This window comes from Trichoplax adhaerens, genomic scaffold (assembly GCF_000150275.1).
Source record: "Trichoplax adhaerens TRIADscaffold_2 genomic scaffold, whole genome shotgun sequence".
Lineage (NCBI taxonomy): Eukaryota > Metazoa > Placozoa > Uniplacotomia > Trichoplacea > Trichoplacidae > Trichoplax > Trichoplax adhaerens.
The window spans coordinates 8,991,423-9,011,081 of NW_002060944.1; the positions used below are offsets into that span (position 1 = coordinate 8,991,423).

The 19,659-nt window shown below is 33.0% G+C and overlaps 1 protein-coding gene across 1 annotated transcript; it reads right to left on the minus strand.

Annotated features, from left to right (window-relative positions):
- Positions 1-860: 860 nt before the first annotated feature.
- TRIADDRAFT_53918 (uncharacterized protein) lies at positions 861-9,327 on the minus strand (the record flags this gene model as incomplete). Its single annotated transcript, XM_002110150.1, has 24 exons — positions 861-1,040; positions 1,112-1,160; positions 1,278-1,356; positions 1,440-1,543; positions 1,652-1,724; positions 1,800-1,936; positions 2,029-2,129; positions 2,234-2,298; positions 2,383-2,518; positions 2,603-2,695; positions 2,859-2,933; positions 3,004-3,039; positions 3,280-3,316; positions 3,416-3,460; positions 3,549-3,614; positions 3,738-3,806; positions 3,893-4,002; positions 4,093-4,308; positions 4,394-4,471; positions 4,590-4,645; positions 4,764-4,974; positions 5,228-5,308; positions 6,409-6,493; positions 9,197-9,327. The coding sequence occupies 24 exons, from the start codon at positions 9,325-9,327 to the stop codon at positions 861-863; spliced, it is 2,313 nt and encodes a 770-aa protein (XP_002110186.1).
- Between the last annotated feature and the right edge of the window lie 10,332 nt (positions 9,328-19,659).

Consider the following 19,659-nt stretch of genomic DNA (forward strand, 5'->3'; position numbering starts at 1 on the left):
CTGTACATAAAAGAATATTTCTAGTTTATATGACAGTAAGTCATAATTGGTGATATCTTGGGTAATTTGCTCTAATGTTTTCAATCATTTGTAAAATGGAGACGGAAATTCCATCAAGGCGACATTTAGCGACTTTGATAATTATTTAATACCTTATACGCAACAATTGATTGTATTATATTGGGTACACCTTACAAATAAATCAGAGCGCATCAACAAATGAAACTCGTATATCATCCTAGTTATACTGCATACGAGAACGTATGCTGTTAATACTAAACAAAACAGTGAAAAAGACGGTGTCGGCAAGAAATTATTATTATGATTACAGCTTAAGGTCGATACTATCCTTATTAAAGTACTATACGTGCACACTGCAGTTAGCCTACGAATGAGGCTACAATTAAGCTATGCAATGACTGTATCTAACAATTACTATTTACGGCACAGAGCACTGCATACAGATCATAAATACACACTTAAAGTCTATCCCAGTTGAAACCTTAGTACAGATATGATGTTACAGGCGAGAGAGTACAGTAAAAGATACTTAGTCAATAATAGTAGATTATCGCATATACTTACTTAATAAGAAGTTGCATAGATGGAAATGAAAGCAAGTAACTTTACATCAATACATCACATCAATTATATATGCAGAAAATGTGCCGACATTCAGGCATCATCAGGCTAAGAGATAAAATACAATGTATGGTTTCACATAGTTAGCTGTAAAATTCGGGAAAAATTGGCTAATACTATTGCATGATTACCAGTGACCATCGGCTAATATGCACAGGTAAAAATAGCTATAGCTACTCTTATTTTTTAAAACTGATTGTTTGCGGTCCTATAAATTATCACATTACACTATTATCATATGACGAGTGACCTAAAAAGCTCGCTTGATCTGGAAATTCCGCTTGCAAATTCTCACGAATATTGATTTCGTCAGCAATGCTATCATGTGGCTCCATATAGTTTCCGCTCAGGTCAGGCATTTCGCATTCTGTCTCAACTGTTGTTGTCATTGATTGAGGCTATTACAAAAAAAGTCAGGGTAAGAAATCTGAAATCTACACTTTATAAATTGTATACAGTAAAATGTTACCGTCTCTGGAGCTGGAGTTGTACATGTAGACATCGAACCAGAATTGGTGCTAAACACAACATTCGTATAGCCAGAATGAAAAATGCAATAAGCAATTTTGGCATGACAATTGGCAAATAAAGACAATTTACAACTATTCTATAAAATGATATAATGAAAAACCTACTTTCCATTTAGGATTAACTTCCACGTTAACAAAGGAACGTAGATACTATTACCATTTTCCTTTGATGTTGCATCATTCACTAACCAAAATTATTAAAAAAGTTATCTAGGTCACCAACAGTCCGCGACAAATGCGGTTAAATTTTGGAGGCTTCAAATTTACCTTGTTTTGGTAGCTTCGGTGCTTTGTTAGTATGACTACGGAAGGCTTCCTCTTTGGAGATCCCTCTCGGGTAAACATATACGAACTGAGGAATGTCAATTAAACTATAGCAGAGAGAAACGTATACCTCGTAAACGCAGTTCATTACATGTTATAACAAAACATTTCTAACATAGCGAATCTTAGAACAGTAAGTAATATCGCCAATATACCATTCTGATAATGTCTTTAATGCAGTAAAGTTCTTTTCATCAAGAGGTTGGGGAAACTCCACAACTTTTTGACCTGAAAGTCAAGTAAAAAATTTGTTATAACTGCATCACACCCGCATAAATAGACAATATGCATGTACTCAAATACCCATATCTCCAATCCCTGTGTAGCAAATACTAATGGCCTTAGGTTTTCTGGAACTAAATCTTAGTAGAAAAGTTCCCGGATCACAACCCAATAAAATTTCTTTCGCTCGTTCTTTAGTGATAAATCCAACAAATGACCTACATAAAAAAGAAAAAATTTTAACAATATAGATATAATATGATATGAAAAATATTTTTTTTAAGCATAGTCATCCGAGTACTCGACCTACCCTTCACACCAAATTGCTTTAAGCTCTGTGTTACTTTGCATTAAATCCATAATGGTGTAAAACCATTTCCAGAACGGTTGGTTAAATTCTGAATTGGGTATCTGAAGGTAAAAGTAGTATTTTGGATTAAATGGCTAGATTAGAAAACCTGCCTTATTGTGATGCATACAGTACTGCAATCATGCCATGTGCAACATAAAGTTACCTTAATAAATTTCTGCCAACTAACAGCAGCACAAGATAAATCCACCTTCATCGGATTCATATCACCTATCATATCAGCCAGTGAGTAAATTCAGAGTAAACCTTAAGGAAAAATTGCAATTCCTTAACAGCTCTATAAAGATTGCCAACCTAATAACTTTGACGCTAAAAATTGCAAATTTTCCTCAGTTAAACCACTACCAACTCTATTTTGAAATTCTGTATTTAACATATGCGCAACACTTGGCCATTTTGCTTCTTTTGGTACTTCAAAACCTTCGCGATTCTATAATAGAAATGGAATGTAATCACATCCCTTTCATCTTCGAAAAATATATTCAATTCACAAAAAGTGAAATATTATCAGTACCGGAGAAGAAAAATAATTGTCCCAAACGATCGTGCCCATTGCATTGGCGGTCTGATTGGTATTTACTATAACTACCGTTGGTAAAGATAGATCCTGTATAACATAACAATAATTCAACTGATTACTAGATATTATACACTATATCACTATATAATACCAAACATCAGGTATTCATCTCGTCCAGTAAGGCAAATACAGTATTCAATTTATGAACGTTAATAGTAGAATTAGATAATTTTAATTATAACTAAAATACCCGAACTACAATCTTTTTATTCTGAATAGCAAATTCCGACGTGAATAATATAGCAAATTTCAGTTCTGTAACCATCTATGGCACAAAAGAAATTCAAGTTCAGTAACTTTTATGCAATTTTTATATAAAATTTTGAAAGATCTACCTCTTCACCCTTTGTTGAGGCTCTCCTTCCAATTTTCTAACAAAATAAACAAGCACAAATGTTAAATTAATAAATTTTCAAAAGTTTTCACTACCTTGAATGCAGTTTATGATTATAATTGAAGTGAACGGCCCCATACCATATTTGTTAAATCAACTTTCCACATCCTGGTTTGACTATCAAACTGCATAGGCTGCAATACGTAATCAGTGATATAAGTATTCTCTTTAACGTGTGTAATCAAACGTTTTAAATCTAGGTCGTAATAGCGCATACCTTGCAACTATTCAAAATTTTACCACTAGCTTCTAGGCTGAAAATAAAGTAATATGAGTTATATTAACGCAAACTTTCCAACTGTCACATCATACACTATCAAGCAAACAACAGTTCTATTCTCTCAAGCACTCACTCAGGCGGAAAGTTACCGCTTTGTATACTACGAACTTGTGATTCGCTATCAAAAAAATAAAATAAAATTTAGTCAATTTATACCTTAAATTGCTTTTTAACAACATTTAGACACGATAAAAGTTACATCAAACCTTAATATATGAGCTTTAACGTCCGTTAAACCAGATAGTGCATTTAACTTAGTACCAATTAAGGAGCTAAGCATGATATACAGTCATAAGTAAGAATTACAGATAGGTCTCATGATATATAAGTTATAACAGACATAGCCCCTGCATAGAAGCAGTTTTTCTGTATACTCTTCAAAAGCATGATCTTACCAAACCGAGGCTGCAAACTTAGTTTCAACTTTGATAATTTGAGGAGGTTGTTTCATAATGATAAAGGTTCTGTAGAATTTAATAAACGAGATTTCCATTACAAAAATGAATAAGGCAATAAGCGAATGTTGAATCAGTTGAAATAGTATAATTACTCTTTAACAAGTTCACAAAGAAGACTTTCAAGCTCTTGAAAAATGATGTCTAGCCTAGGTTTCACAGGCTCATTATTAGGCATAAGATTTTTATCGCATACAGCATGAACCTTAACAGGGAAGCCAATTGAATCATTAAGTGAAAGAAAATATTTTTAAATGTTGAATTATATCATTTTAGCTAAGGCTGAAATACAAACCTGTTCCACCAAAATTTTAGTTCTCCATATGGCATCTAAGCTGCTTTCACACCATAACTGAATTTGTTTTAATTCCTCACAATGCTTGACAGTTAAATTTTCTATGCCACATAATGTTTTTTGCCTCTGTTTCCATTCAAACAACTGACCGGCTAAAACTTTCGTGTGCAATAGCTTGACACCATCAACAATCTTAGTAAAATTTTCTGTAATAGTCTATATAATAATCAATTATAGCAAGCCATCATCAGTGGTACGTCCACTAAATTGCGATAGTGTTTATTATATGATCATAACCTACCAATTCAGCTTCTCTACGGCATTTTATAATCTCAAGCATATCATTCCATAAACCTTGGCGTTGCTTAAATGCTTGAACCTATACAAGTGATTATTTAGAAAAGTAAATTATTAATGAAGGCTAAGAATAGAGTTTCTAGAACCGAAGTGTTGCTTAAACTAATAATAAGAATTAGAATTATGCTCCTTTATAATACCTGATTTGGAGGATATTTAGCACCAGCTGTAGGAGGATATCTGCATTCAGGGTGTTCTATAAGCAGGTAATTATCAGTTTTTACTTTGAAATTAAAATTAAAGAACACTGGAGTGATAATGATGACATTAGTAATTAAAACTGCTACAACACCATCCCGAAATAACTTACGTACCAGAAAGAAATTTATTCCAATGATATGACAGAATATTGAGATTTTCTCCAAGTTGTTGAATATTCTTCCAGCCATTTTCAGCTTCAATAGTTACTAACTGTAGTTGACTACATACTCTTCTAATATCTTCAGCAGTCGAACAGATGTTCGTATTATTACTATTATTATTCCATTCCGAAGAGTTTCCCGTCCTCTGCAATGTCATCATGGCCTTATAAGACATTATTTACAGTTTCAGTAATATTTTTGCTCATATATATATGTACATATTTATAGATATATAGTGAGGAATAATGAAACACCAAATTAAATTTTTAACTCTTTGGTTACCAATTCAAATACGAAAATGTTTATACCGCACATTCTTCTTATTGATCTAGTTTGTTAAGTACAATCTGTAACCACTACTGTTTGTATCAATATCCATTAATATAGCGTTATCGGCTACTTTATAATTTCTTTACCTCTTGACATAATCTAGTTTCTGTTTCGAGACATTCAACAACAATCTCCAATAAATTGACTGGATTATTCTGGAACCGATTCTATTAGCATTTTAATAAAATTTGAGACATAAATAAATAATTATAAACCATACTTCATATCATTCAGAATTGGAAAGCAGTAATATATATTATATAACCAATGATCAATTTATACATCTGTTATATTAGAATTTACTCCAGCTACATATTAGCAATTACAATAGTAAGTTAGCGCACATACGGAGAAATCATCGATATATTTTGTCATACGAGACCATTGAAGCAAAGAATCTTGTGTCATTATTGATTCCAACTGTTATTAAAATGCAAGAAATACAATTTAGTACATCATACTCCAGATTCTTGTACTGTTACACGCCAGCACTATCTATTTATAACATGTGACATCCAGTATGATTGCTGTATGTTAGCAGCCAACCGTTACTAAACATGCAAGAAATACAATTTAGTATATCATACTCAAGATTTTCGTACTGTTACACGCTTATACTATCTATCTATAGCATATGACATCCAGTATGATAGCTGTATCTTAACTGATGGACAATCTCAGTTAATTCGATCCAGTATCAAAGCATATTCAAATTAACTATATAGATACAGTATCTCAGCGAAAGGTCAAGATTGTGATAATTTATTTATTAAATCAAAATGTTGTCTAGCAATATGATGCATTGTAATAGAAGTAAAATAGGCAGTCATTTAACAAATACCCAACGATGCGCAGTTATCGCCATGAATATACTTGGTATTCACGGTAAGTAACAATAATATAAAAAGGTATCTATTGCTATTCAAGGCTGATATATTGATCAGAGAAATAATACTGGGATGTATTGCAATAAGTCTAGACTTAATTGCAGATAATTATGTACAGTACATAAAACTATTTCCCTTTAGTATCTATATAAATAATCCAAAAGTTGTTTTTTCTTATACAAGCTGTTGTACACATTTAATTATTAATTATATGTCTAGATTCACAGTACAATTAAGGTTAAATAGTATACAATGAAGTTTTCAAAACTAGACATAAAATAAAAATTACGTTGGATTAATAAAGATGATAAATTGGTACCAAGGATAAAAATAATAAAAATTGTAAAACTTTGTCAATTTCATCAATAAAGTAAACTCACCTGCTGAGCTTGTTGCCTCATAAGATTCAGAATTTCATCGCGGAAGCAAATTGCGGTCATTTCATCGCGATTTTGCCTTAAATTCCTATTGAAAATAAAAAAGAACTATTTATATTAAGCTTTGGTTTACTAGATTCATCCATTCTATTCCTCTATCTCCTATTCTTAACATCAACCTTTTTGCGTATCTATAGATAGCTTCGATCTGTATACGCGTATTTTTCTTTACGTTTTAGGCAAACTTTCTACTACTATTCCACTATGAATTTCTACTAATAATAAAATTGAGCTACCAACAGTAAGGTTTATCATAATAGTTATTTTAGACGATCAATGTTAAACAACAGAATCATTTTTCTTGAGTTGGACATCCACTTTAGTCGAGATGAATAGAAATGACTAGCAAACAATAGGTAAAGTTATATAATATTGCGAGCTAGTATTCATTTCAGAACCCGTTAGTCGATTCGTTAATTTAGTTCAAGTTGTTATTGTCAGTTATTATGAATTCGAATAATAGCACTTTCAATAAACTACGTCTTTACTCTACAGATAAATAAATATTCACTTTTTTTGCCAGCCATGATAGAGGTTTTCAAAGAAAACAAATGTGTGAATGACAATTTACAGTATCCACGCAATATGGAACCATTTAACATCGGAAAAAGTTGAATAAAAAAATTGTACGCAAGCTGTAAAGCCACAAAAAAAAGTCGTGAAGGATATCATTGTTAGAAATTGGAACGAACTCTAAAGTTATGATGATTTAAGCGTGTAATAATAGCGAATTTTTGGCTGCATTGATATAAGCATAGAAGATGATCATCAAATATAACACTTACCATATTTTCTTGACACTGCCATCAAATACGGCTAAATGCCGTTATTAATGCTAAAACGTGATAATATAGTCTACGTAATAATCATCCTTAGGGACTACTCGCCACTTTCTCCCTTTCCCCCCCCCCCAAAAAAAAATACTTGCGAATTTTTACTTTAAAGTTAAGGGCAAAAATTAGCGAGTAGTCACTATCATCATTAATTGATTGCTCTCTGTTTGGACATTAAATGTAACTACATCAATCTAGATTCAATAACGATGAAAACTAGCATCGGTATAGTGTAGTATTTGGTACTACAACACTATATTAGTGTACTAATAAAATTAATATTCGGCAGTAATTCGTGCTATCGATGGACGTGATCTTTCTTTTCAATAACGGTAAAAAGAAATAAAAATTAGTACAGTCGATAGAGAACATTGACTTCGTTCTCCGCTACTACACAATAAATCTTCCTCGAATTTTTAATATGGGCGATAGCATCATTAACGTAGCATGATAGAATATTGTCAAAGAAGGAAAAAAAATTGAAATTGAAATAGTATTTAATCTATTTCCATAAGAAACTGAGAAAGCCTTAGAAATACAGTAAGACTACAATTTTGGGGCTGATATCGGTCTCGTAGACACGCTAGTGATCTATCGTTCCTATTGACCATTTCTTAAGGTGTTGCAACGTAAACTACTCTTAACAAAGGAAAACATCAATCCAATGGCTCGATATTAATTTTATTTAAAATGATTACGCTAGCCCATGATTTTGCCGATTCAGCCGGGTATTTAAAGGTAGTAACCATCATGTACAGGAAATTTTATCATTAGAATGTCCTATCGAATCGCTTACAACATGATACATTTAGTCAGTCACGCCTGAAAATTATTACACCAATTTCATGTGCAAAACTTGGAATCTGCATCGACTTTATCATAGACCCGATTTTTAAAAATCGCTCTTGATTGTAAGCTGTAAGATGTATCTAATTTGACTAACAAGCTGATCAAGGACACAGTTGCTCGTTCAATAACGTCGTTATTTCTATGCAATTGATCCGCGTGTACATGGCAGGTTCATTGAATATTACCACAAACCAGGCTGTGCTGCAATAGACTGCGACTACTTTGCCATCTTGCGCTTCTTGAATTTTAGAGGTCCAAAAATCTGTCTATTGTCAGAAATTCATTGCAGATCGTTTCAAGTTGGCTTCTTACTCTACATGATGGTTTCATTGGCGTTAATTTGACTTGAACAATGACATCCGTTGCATATTACTGTGGGAGAGTGGAAATGTCTATAAAACTCGCTATTGATTTCCTCCCCCGCCAAAAAAAAAAAATTATTCATATAATATACGTCTAATCCAGTGGAATCAGATCGTAAGCTGTCTTAGACCATCATTAGCCTTGGTGTTGTTATTTAAAAGTGGCGATCAGTTTAAAATGTCCCTTACTCAACTCTTGACGAATGTTTATTTAATTACAATCTCGGGCAGTATCCCAATCCCCTTTCAACTGCAACGTAATAACAAGAAGTACCATATCAAAGTAAATTCATAGTCAAGCATATGAAAAAAGAACAAAAAGGAATAAAGAAAGAGAAAATGATAATAATAATCATTATTTATGTAGATCCAAATTTCCAATTTGGAAATTGGATAGGATAAAAAAAAATTTGAATACAACTGTGGAATAGTTGAAAGGGAAAGAGAGAGAGAGAGAAAAAAAAGGAGAATGCGATGATGAATGATGGAGGAAAACATGTCTTCCGATACGCTATGCCATACCGTATCAACGCATGGAGAAAAGGACGATCGGTGTTGGCGATCAATGCAATTGATTCTCTCGTCTAGGATATTTTTACTAGGTGATTGATTGCCTTTAGGTAAAGTATGATAGACTGGGTCCAATACTATTTGATTACTCTACGCTAGGATAGATAGAAAGCTTACCAAAACTGGTTCTCAATCCAATTGGCAAAAGTACATCTGATTTCAATATGAAATTGATGCTTTTCATAAGTGCGAAGCATTTCTTGTAATGCAGGACCGCGAAGACTTTGAGATGCTGCCCAAAGAGCCATTTTTCAATCCTTGCAACGATGGACCAATGCTATGGTAGTGTTATATCAATCTCCTTGTCAATCAACCGATCCAATACTGTAGAATCAAGGTAATGCCTAATTGCTTTGGATTTCTTCTCACTCTTCAAGCACACTATCCGATGCCTTCTCGTCCAATCGATGTAATTGAGTCAGGAATATTGAGTGCAATCAAATAAACTTGCAAGAAGTGAAAATAACTCACTAGCTTCTGATTCTACCGCAGGCAATACCCCGGTTGCGCCTGGTGGGTTAGCGATCCTGGTACGCCAGGACTACAGTATACTGTACTGTATTGTGGTAGGTGCTACGATGGACCAAGATACTGTACACTGTAGATTAGGGTACAGGACACTGTAGCAGGATACTCTCCCGGTTGGGTCCACTGTACCTCCATGAAAATTTTGGATTGTCTTTTTTTTTTTGTTGGAATTCATTTTTAATTTTCTTATTCCATTCAATTCCTTGCCCTATACCATTCAATCCCTTGCCCTATACCATTCAATCCCTTGCCCTATTCCATTCAATTCCTTGCCCTATTCCATTCAATTCCTTGCCCTATTCCATTCAATTCCTTGCCCTATTCCATTCAATTCCTTGCCCTATTCCATTCAATCCCTTGCCGTATTCCATTCAATTCCTAGCCCTATTCCATTCAATTCCTTGACCTATTCCATTCAATTCCTTGCTCTATTCCATTCAATCCCTTTACCTATATACCAACGCCATGACAGCGTTGGTGTTGAAAACGAGACAGCCAGTTCCGTTTCCTTTTTCTCTCCAGAGTTACCATGAGTTGATCGAGACACTTTTCTTCTTTACTCACAGCTTTCTTTTCTCTTTTCAAAGTTGCTTACGCCAGACTCGATTACAGTACAACAACAATAAAACCAAAGCACAGTATGCAGTCTCTACTGCATTGGCCATTGTGTCTGCGAGAGAAGGGAGAGGATAAAAGACGGCGATTACAAGGTTTTTGTTTTTCTTTCACTTTCTGATCTTCCAAGTCCAAATTATCCTCTCAAACAGGTCTAAACCAAGGCACAACAGTAGCCACCATTGGCCAATATGGACTCCCATATTGATCTTGCACCGGTGTCTACCCACAGCGTGACGTCCATCTGACCGTTCGTCCCAGTACTTTTCGACACGAACAGACAACCAGCTAGGCACTACTTAACCCGTCTACCCGCACTGGAAAGAAATGGTTGCTGCTTATCGAGAAGATGGATATCGAGTTTACCAACTACTTTAAACTAATCTGGTTGGGGTACAACTAATTTATTGCTGCTATAATATGGACTTGTAAATTCGAATCAAAAATGAAAAATTGGCTAATAATTGGATATTTCTATCGTGTCTCCTCTGCGATGGACTATACTGTACTGGATAGTGGATAGTAGCGCCTTTGTTGTAATAACTTTGCTTTCCAGCGATGCTCCACCATACTTGTTCAATCGAGATGGCCACTAAATTGCGCCCTTGATCTCGACATAAGTACATATATAACAACGCCTAATCACAGACATGATAAGAGGGCTTTAGCTTGGTACTCAAAACAGAACGTGCACAGCTAGAATAGGATATACTTTGGATTCATGTACGTTGCTTCATTTTTTTGACGTACTTAGACAACACTCACTCGACACAAACTTAGCCCTAAAACAGTTATGATCACCCTATGAGTATTTCATATTGTCAGGATAAGCTACGAACAGTAGAATGATAAAAAAAAATGGAGTGAAGAACAACACACTTTATTCTTTGACTCGATGTCACAAATTCTTCACCGATTTTTTATACGGTAGAGTGAAAAACAGCGATCGACGAAGAAGAAACAATGTAGAGTTTATCGTAGCGGCCGTTCTCTCAAATAACATATTCCACTAGATATTTCTTCCAGCAGTGAAAACCGGAATGGATGCTTTTAGCCTATCAACTCGAGAGTATATACCCTATGTATATATATAAACCTCAATCTTGGAATCGAGCTAAAATGAAATGTCATCCTAAGACGTATTAAGCTTGCTTTCCAAATTTGAATGTTGCAATTATTATTGATTGTGTAGCTATCTGAAACATATTTAGCTTGGTTATACTAGAAGAAATACAAAACAATTTGAGGATGATGAATCATTGGAATGTCCTAAGCAACGCATGCAAAGTTGGCTAGTACAATAACAAAATGTGCGTGAGACCATGCATCAGAAAATAGAAGATAATGAGACTGGATGCGTACGGCACTACCTTGGATATTCCCATTAATTAAGTTAATGCAAGACGAAGATTGCGGTTATTCACAATCAATAAGCATTTTCAAGAACGTCTAGAATAACACAAGATATTGGCTTGGCAGAACCGCTCTTCAGTCCTATTGCAACACAATGAAAAGCAGTCATTGCAGTTGGAATAGACTGAGAGAGAAGTTACCCTTAACCAAATTACCAGTATAATAAGAGCTATCGTAACAATAGAAAGTAGAATATGCTTAAAACATTATACAGTTCATTCTCCTATCCACTAAAATGATTAAAAGACAATGCTTACAACTCCATGTGACGCAATAAGCCATAGCCAAAAAAATACTTCTATAATGCATTTAAATGTCATGTGGAACAGTATGTTACCCATGTGGAACTAGATGAAAACAATTGTATTTATTAAAAGGAAATTGCAAGATTGTTAATTTTTAGATGAAAACAAATAAATTACTCTTGATCATTCTATAGTAACAAAAATACGGCCTAATTTGATGACTAAGATGATTTAAAATTTGCATAACAACACCCTACAAGTCACAAAATCATTCTGTCTTATCTGTTACCCTCAAAATGGAAAAGCCTAATTGATCCGCATAACAGCATTGATGAATAAAAATGAGTATTGATATCGTATCTTACCATCGATGCACGCGTCGAACTATATAAAATACTCTGTAAACAACAACAAAAAAAAGCAAGTACGAGTAGTATCACACTGCTGCAAAGAAACAACACCAAAATGTAAGAATATTTGATTGCTAGAAAGAGGAAAAGAAACCTAAAATACTACTATAAAATAGCTAATCAAAGAGTGTATAAATATCATACACTACGATTATTATACATTCACGAAAGAATGAAGAAAGTCAAGGAAACATACTGTCAGTGCATCTTACTTTGACAGGGAAAAAATTAAAGCTGCAAGCCAGCTAAAGCCCTCATGCTTATATTTGGAAATAAATACTACTGTATTTTTAATGCGACATATCAAGATCAATTTATGGATCTTAGGAATGACCGCAACGTAACAGTATACTCGTATATATATAAAATATGTATGCTGGAATATGTTGGCCAGTAGAAGATTTTAAAGAGTATTATAAACGATGAAATGTACCCCAAGGTTGAATACTAATTTTGCGTTTACTGGGCAACTGTAGCTAAATCATAAACCAAACACCATATCATCGTAAAACAAACGTACTATTTAAAATCGGCCCAATAATTTCTGAAAAATGCAGTCTACATTCTGCCAACATCGCTGTGTCATACAGTACCACATGAGAGCGAATTTTCGCATGGGTTATAGTTTCAATCTAGTTTGCAAAATGGACAGAATTAATATGAAAATATCATAAAGTCCCTAGAGATCAACAAGGTAACATTCGCGTAAGTACAATTATATACCAAAACTTCAGTCACAAATTTCATTAATATAGACCCTCCGTCTTCCGTAGCCAAGAGCAAATTAGGCAGTCTAATGTACTGTAATAATAATATTTATACAGTAACAAAAAATAAAAAATCGCTAGTGTTATGGTAAAAAAAGGATGAAACGGGAATCTTATCAGATATCGCTAACTTCAGTTAGAAAAGTCTAACGTTTTAGTTTTAAAATTCAGCAATGTAAACGTATATATCGGTACCTCCCTCGAAAATTAGCTTATCATGACTAGATAGATATGAGCTAACCCCTAATACTCAAGAATTTTAAATCATTGCATCCATACAAGTGAAAAATTGACTAGATATACATTGCTAACTTAGATTTTACGTATTTTATTGCTCCATCCTTGCTATATTTAGCTAAGGACTAGTAGATTCTCTTCTACGAATCCTTGATTTAGCAAATACTTTTATTCTCATCATTACTACGATATAATTTCAGCCGATATCTAATTAACCGCATAATAGATAGAAATAGCCTTTAGCAATAAAGGCTTTATCAATCATAATCGATCATGATCTCTTGATCTATATTCCATGAGGATTAGCATAAAAATATTGATTACATACACAATACGCAATAAATGCACAAATGTAAAGACACCTTGATTAATTAATTTAAAATCTAATTTAGTCTAGTATTTAAAATGCAAGTAGATAAATCAAGCAGTATTGATTTCACGGAGGAATATTCGGCACTTTGAATCAGATACAACGACTTTTACTTCCTGATAGAACCAAAAGTTCTCTTATCATATCTTTAGCGCAACCGATATCCGATTTGACGTCTTCGAGATTGTCTCTAATCTTGTTTATCCTGCGTTATTACGGATAAGTGATTGTTTTACCGCAGAATTAGTTTTATGACAATATTTAATCTTTTAAAATTTGAATATCAAAGTCTATAATTTTATACGATGTAAATAGTTGCTCACTGCTATTTTAAAATATTGCAAATTCCTCTTTTTAATAATTCATGCTAATGATTAAATTAATTCATGATTGTCGTCGCTTAACTTACTCATTTTCCTGTCTTTTAATTTGCCATGCCAAGTCACATTTCTGAACAATTTGCGATTTTTCTTTATGTATACTTGCTAATGAAGATGTCTTTATCCAAATAAACTAACAAATTGTACGTTAGAGACAAATTAAAGTGACAACGATCTTAAAAGTCTAGAAAAACATAAAATTATAGAGTGGTTGTTCTCACTTTCTTAAATTTATTTCTAGGCCCATTTACGAAGATTGTAATGCTTGGTTTGTAAAGTCGCCGACGAATATATAATGGTAACGTTCTATTAAATTCATTTATCATGCATATGTCCATGGTAATGCCAGTAATATGAGCATTGCGTTGAACTTTATTAATATCACCCACTGCTAGACCAATCTTAAAAATTGAGAGAAAAGTTAATTTTATTTTTAACATACTAAATTACTAGCAATAAAACGAAGATTACAATAAATGAGACTGGATGATCAGTTTAGAATCATGCAACAAGTTAAATGAGATTATCTTTAGTCATTATCCTGTATAATAAGCCCTGACTATATAGAAATATACGTTACGCAACTTCCAAGCGCATTAAGGATTTTCGAGGGGATAATTTATAATAGAGATCATAAGCTAGAGCTTTACATAAAATTTCAACTACAAAGGTTAGCATACCAATAAATTAACTAATCCAAGATTAACCAGAACAATAAGCATAATAAAGAAGGCAAATCCAAGACCAGTATTTGACAAATTACCAGAGAAATGCAATTCTCTAACCATCTCAGCAAAGTTAATATCTCCAACCATCATCATCATAGTTCTAACGAAAGCAATGTGGAACCAATAAAACTCGAGCTGTAACAGAAATTATTTTATCAATAATTTAAATTACTGATATGGTATCTGATTCCAAAAAGCAACTCATGCTTAATCTAATATAAAGGTATCCTTCTTGAAAAAATATTAATACTGTGCATCATCCTGAAATAATGAAATGCAAAGTTAACGCTATCGTGATAGAAAGGTGCTGTTGATTTTCAACTCCTTAAGAATATTATTTATCAATTACCGTACCTGAGAAGGAAAGGTTAAGCTGAATGCAAGGGTAAAAGCAACAATAATGAGTATGACGATAAATATCACTTTCATAATAGTCATGATAACTTTATGAAACATAATGATGTAAATTCCAACTTGTCTTGCTCGTTGAAAATAAACCAAAACATTAATGTAAGCTAAGAAGACAGCAACCGCCCCAATCTGACATCTAAAGTAGGTCAAAGGTTCATATATTGGTAGTGAAAATAATGTTGAGGTGATGATTAGCAAGATATCCAATATATTGAACAAAATAGAACTGAAGTAATGGCATTTCTAGGTAAAAAATTGAACAAATGAATTTTAGAACGCGAATACCATCAAGTCTTCACATGATAAAGTAAGAATAATATACAGATGTTCGTAATGCTTGTACTGGGTCAAAATTTGAATATCAGCAAAAATGATGTACCATAAAATACGCAACCAATAAAATTCGGCTTAAAGCAAGGCATGATAAGATCAAAATAGCAATTCGGCCGCGTATGTCAGCTTCCTGTAGAGGTAACAATAAAATCCGATATAATAAATTGCGGCACTAATTATATCACATAATATTAAAATATAATTAGATGTAAATCTACCATACAAATATTAAATTAGTTAAATTAACTTATCAAAGATTACATCAGTAAATAAATTTATTTTAAGTACGCAATTCAAATATTTTAAAGTATAATAAATTCTACTGACTAGAATCAAGGCCTGTAGTCATGCTTACTATTAAAAATAGAATCACACTAGTAACTGATTTCGGAACATTTACCGTTGGTGGCCGACTAGGTGTTAAAGCCACTGGCCCTTTCATTACATTGGAATAATTATTTGATATTCCAAGAAATCCATATATTTCAATAGTAATGTTTGTTGAAGTTCCAATTAAGTAGATAATGAAGTATAATGCTTGAATATAATATAGAAAATTTAGCCCAGATTGCCTAATTGTAAAAATAGAGTAATGCCTATCAATAACTTACTCTTAGACATTTAACACACTGCGTGGTATGATGAGTATCTCTTAAGCAAGGAGCGAATATTTTCTAGCGCCAAAGCAATTATGAATTTAAACTGAATCGTGCTTAGACAATTAACTTACCATTTCTGACAACGATATGCACTAATTAATGGATGTGTTAGCAATTTTTTCTTTCCTAATTCTGCCATTGTCTAATAAAATCATTTTATTTAGATAATTAAATTTACGAAATAGTTTAATTTTTAATAAAGATGGAAAATTTTATAGATTTTCAACTGCAATCGAGATAACTTACTACTATGGCAAGATATCTATTTTGTATATCTTTTAATTGACAATCATCTGGCCTTGATTCAAGGAATTGGAAATTATACGTAATCTTGGATTTACATACATGGTAAAAAGTTCGTAAAATCAAATGCAAATTAAATTATGCAAAATACATTGTATGAATCGTTTTACAATAAATTACCAATCATCGTAAACAATCTACAATTTTAGCTAAGATCCTACTTAAAGGTTAATCAGGTTACTACCGCATCTTACAGTTCTATCCGGATCATCATAGCTGTGATTTGAATGATAAATGCAGCGATCCATAACAGCCTGTTTAAGATTAAATTGATGCTCTTACTTCAAAGTATTACCTATTTAAGTTCTATAATTAGATATACGTATTACTTTGATAATTACCTCAGCTGCAATAGGCATCTTTTCAATTAATCTCTTCATAGGCGTATAGCCATCAAGTGATCTAGACATCATAACCCTCTCCCATCTGAAGGGCATTTAGTAAGTAGAATTAATCATATACAAACTGACTGTTAATATAATATTCAAACTTATGTAATTTGATAGCAATTTAACTTCCTTTCCACCTCAGCAAGTCAGTAATTATTTCAGACAAAGACCCACTATACTAACCCTTTGCTCTTTATTATAGCTACAGCTACTTCTATTTGATTGTATTCAATTGCGACATCTAAACATGTCTGGTTCTTGTCATTAAGAGCAGTAATTGGAGCACCTTCAAGTAATAAGTGCTCGATGACGTCTACATGACCATTTATGCTGGCAATATGTAGCGGTGTATTCTAAATGAAGTTAAATTGCGATTAAATAATTGCATAAATTTATCCTATTGATTGTATAATTATTACATACGGATAATGTTTTATGACAGACTTATCATCCTAGTATCAGTACGAAACTATAATGGTCTATTTGCAAATGCTAACATCGTTTTTATTACGACAATCAATTTTTGCGCTGTGATCCAAAAGTACGGATATAACATCCCTAAATCCAGATTTGGCAGCGACATGAATTGGTGCACCAAAACAATTATCCCTAAAAATGTCAAATATGAATTAGATATTTATTTACAAATTCAAACATTTTAAAATTCAGTGCCATTGGAATGTAAGATTTTAAATTTCATTTATGTTACCGATAAGCAAAAAGTCAAAATTTGAAGTTCACATCAATGAATCATAAAAATAAGTGAACACTAGAATGGAAGAAATTTACGGCATTAAAAGTATAACAGGAAGGTAATGTACCTCGCCTCAGGATCAGCACCATATTTTAATAGTAATTTGACAAGTCTTTTGCTACCGTTAATGGACGCAAAATGCAGTGGCCGTTGACCAACTTTGTTCCTAGCGTTAACATCAACTTCACTTCTCATGTTACAGATCATTTCAACCATATCGTAATGATCATTTTTGGTTGCTAAATGGATGGCAGAATTCTCTTCATTATCTGTGCTAGTAACTTTAGATCCCTTCTGCAAAAGGTACTCAACAATCTATTGTTATAGAAGAAATTACAGTTTAAAAAAATTCTGATACACGGGTATCTAGTTTTTAGATAGAAGTGTATTTTAAATTTCATGCAAATTAATGCCCATTAAGGCTTAGTACCTGAGAACATTTAATACTAACTGCAGAATATTGATACCTAATTATACGCTTAGTAGCCTTAGTCATAGCGTTTAAGTCACGAAAATACTTCAGAATCGAATGAATGGAAGAAAATATGATGGTGATAATTGGCTACGTAAATCAGATGTAATACTACTAGCAAATGAAAGTTTGAGCGCTTCCAGAATATGTCAGTTATCATAATTACCGTAGCAGGTCCTCAAGTAGTAAACTCTATATGTGTAATACTTAGCAGAGCATAATGAAAACTATAAGATTTGTCAAAATTTAATCTAAATTTTTTGAAGAGCGCGAGTCTTAGTGTTTCCACTTGAAGGAGCAATTCATCTTTAAATTTGTTAATTTAGGTATACAATAGAAATATTACAAGTAGTTGTTTACATAACAATCTGAAAACTTTCACTGACAAGCTCCTCAGTTCACAGTAAAATTTGCTTGGGCTATTAAAATTATGGGAGATATATAAACAATCATCCAACATCGATGTCTCAAACATTGACCACACCTGGCAATCTCCTTCTCGAGCAGCAATTAAAAATGGTGTGAATCCTCCACTATCCTTCTTCCCTGACATGCAGTTGCAACATTCCTGAAATAATACCGATAGTCCGTTCCAAATATAAAATACACGGCAATTGTAGAAATATTATTGAGCTTAGCTTTCAAATCAATCTGTATATTACCAAGATTAATATAACGCATGGATTTACTGCTGGACAATATTATATCACAATTAAAGTATATATATATTCGAATTGGTTCCAGTCTGTCTTACATCTAATAAAAATTTCAAGATTTTGAAGCTACGCTGCTGAGCAGCAAGATGCATTACTGTCTTGCCAGTTTTGAGACAGCAGGATTTTTCAGCTCCTAATTCTAGTAAAAGACGACAAGCTTCGAAGTATCCTTTCCATACGGTGTACATCCAAGGGGTAAAATCGTCAACATCTTCTATATCAATATTTGCCCCCTACGAGTTGATAGTGCCACAAATTTTTTAGAACTAATTTAAAGCAGCTAATGGTTATAATTAATCAAAATTGCCAAATGTAAATTCATCAAAATTTGCATTCAAACAGACTGTAATCTATTACTGACTTGACTAATTAAATATTTCATCATCTCAGGGTGATCAGCACAGGCAGCCTTGTGTAAGCTAGTCATTTCAAAGTTGTCTCTAGTATCAATCAATGCACCATTATCAACAAGCAATTTAGCGATATCAACATTGCCAGATGTAGCAGCGTAATGCAGTGGCGTTAATAATTCATTCTGAAATTTGAATGGTTATAGAGATGATATTGAGATTATTTCCTTTAAACTAGTGAATTTTATTTGAATATTTCATATTATATGCCATTACAGTCATGGCATTCACGTCGGCCCCTTCATCAATACAACGCTGTACAATCTAGATCAACGGAATAGAAACAGTTAGCGATGCTACTTTGATCATTCAAATACGTCTTCTTATCCGTTCATTTATAAGGTTACATCTATTACTTTATGTAAAATGCTAAGTATAAATAAGAATTCTAATAATATACCTCTAGACAGCTGCCATCTACAGCAATATGAAGAGTAGAG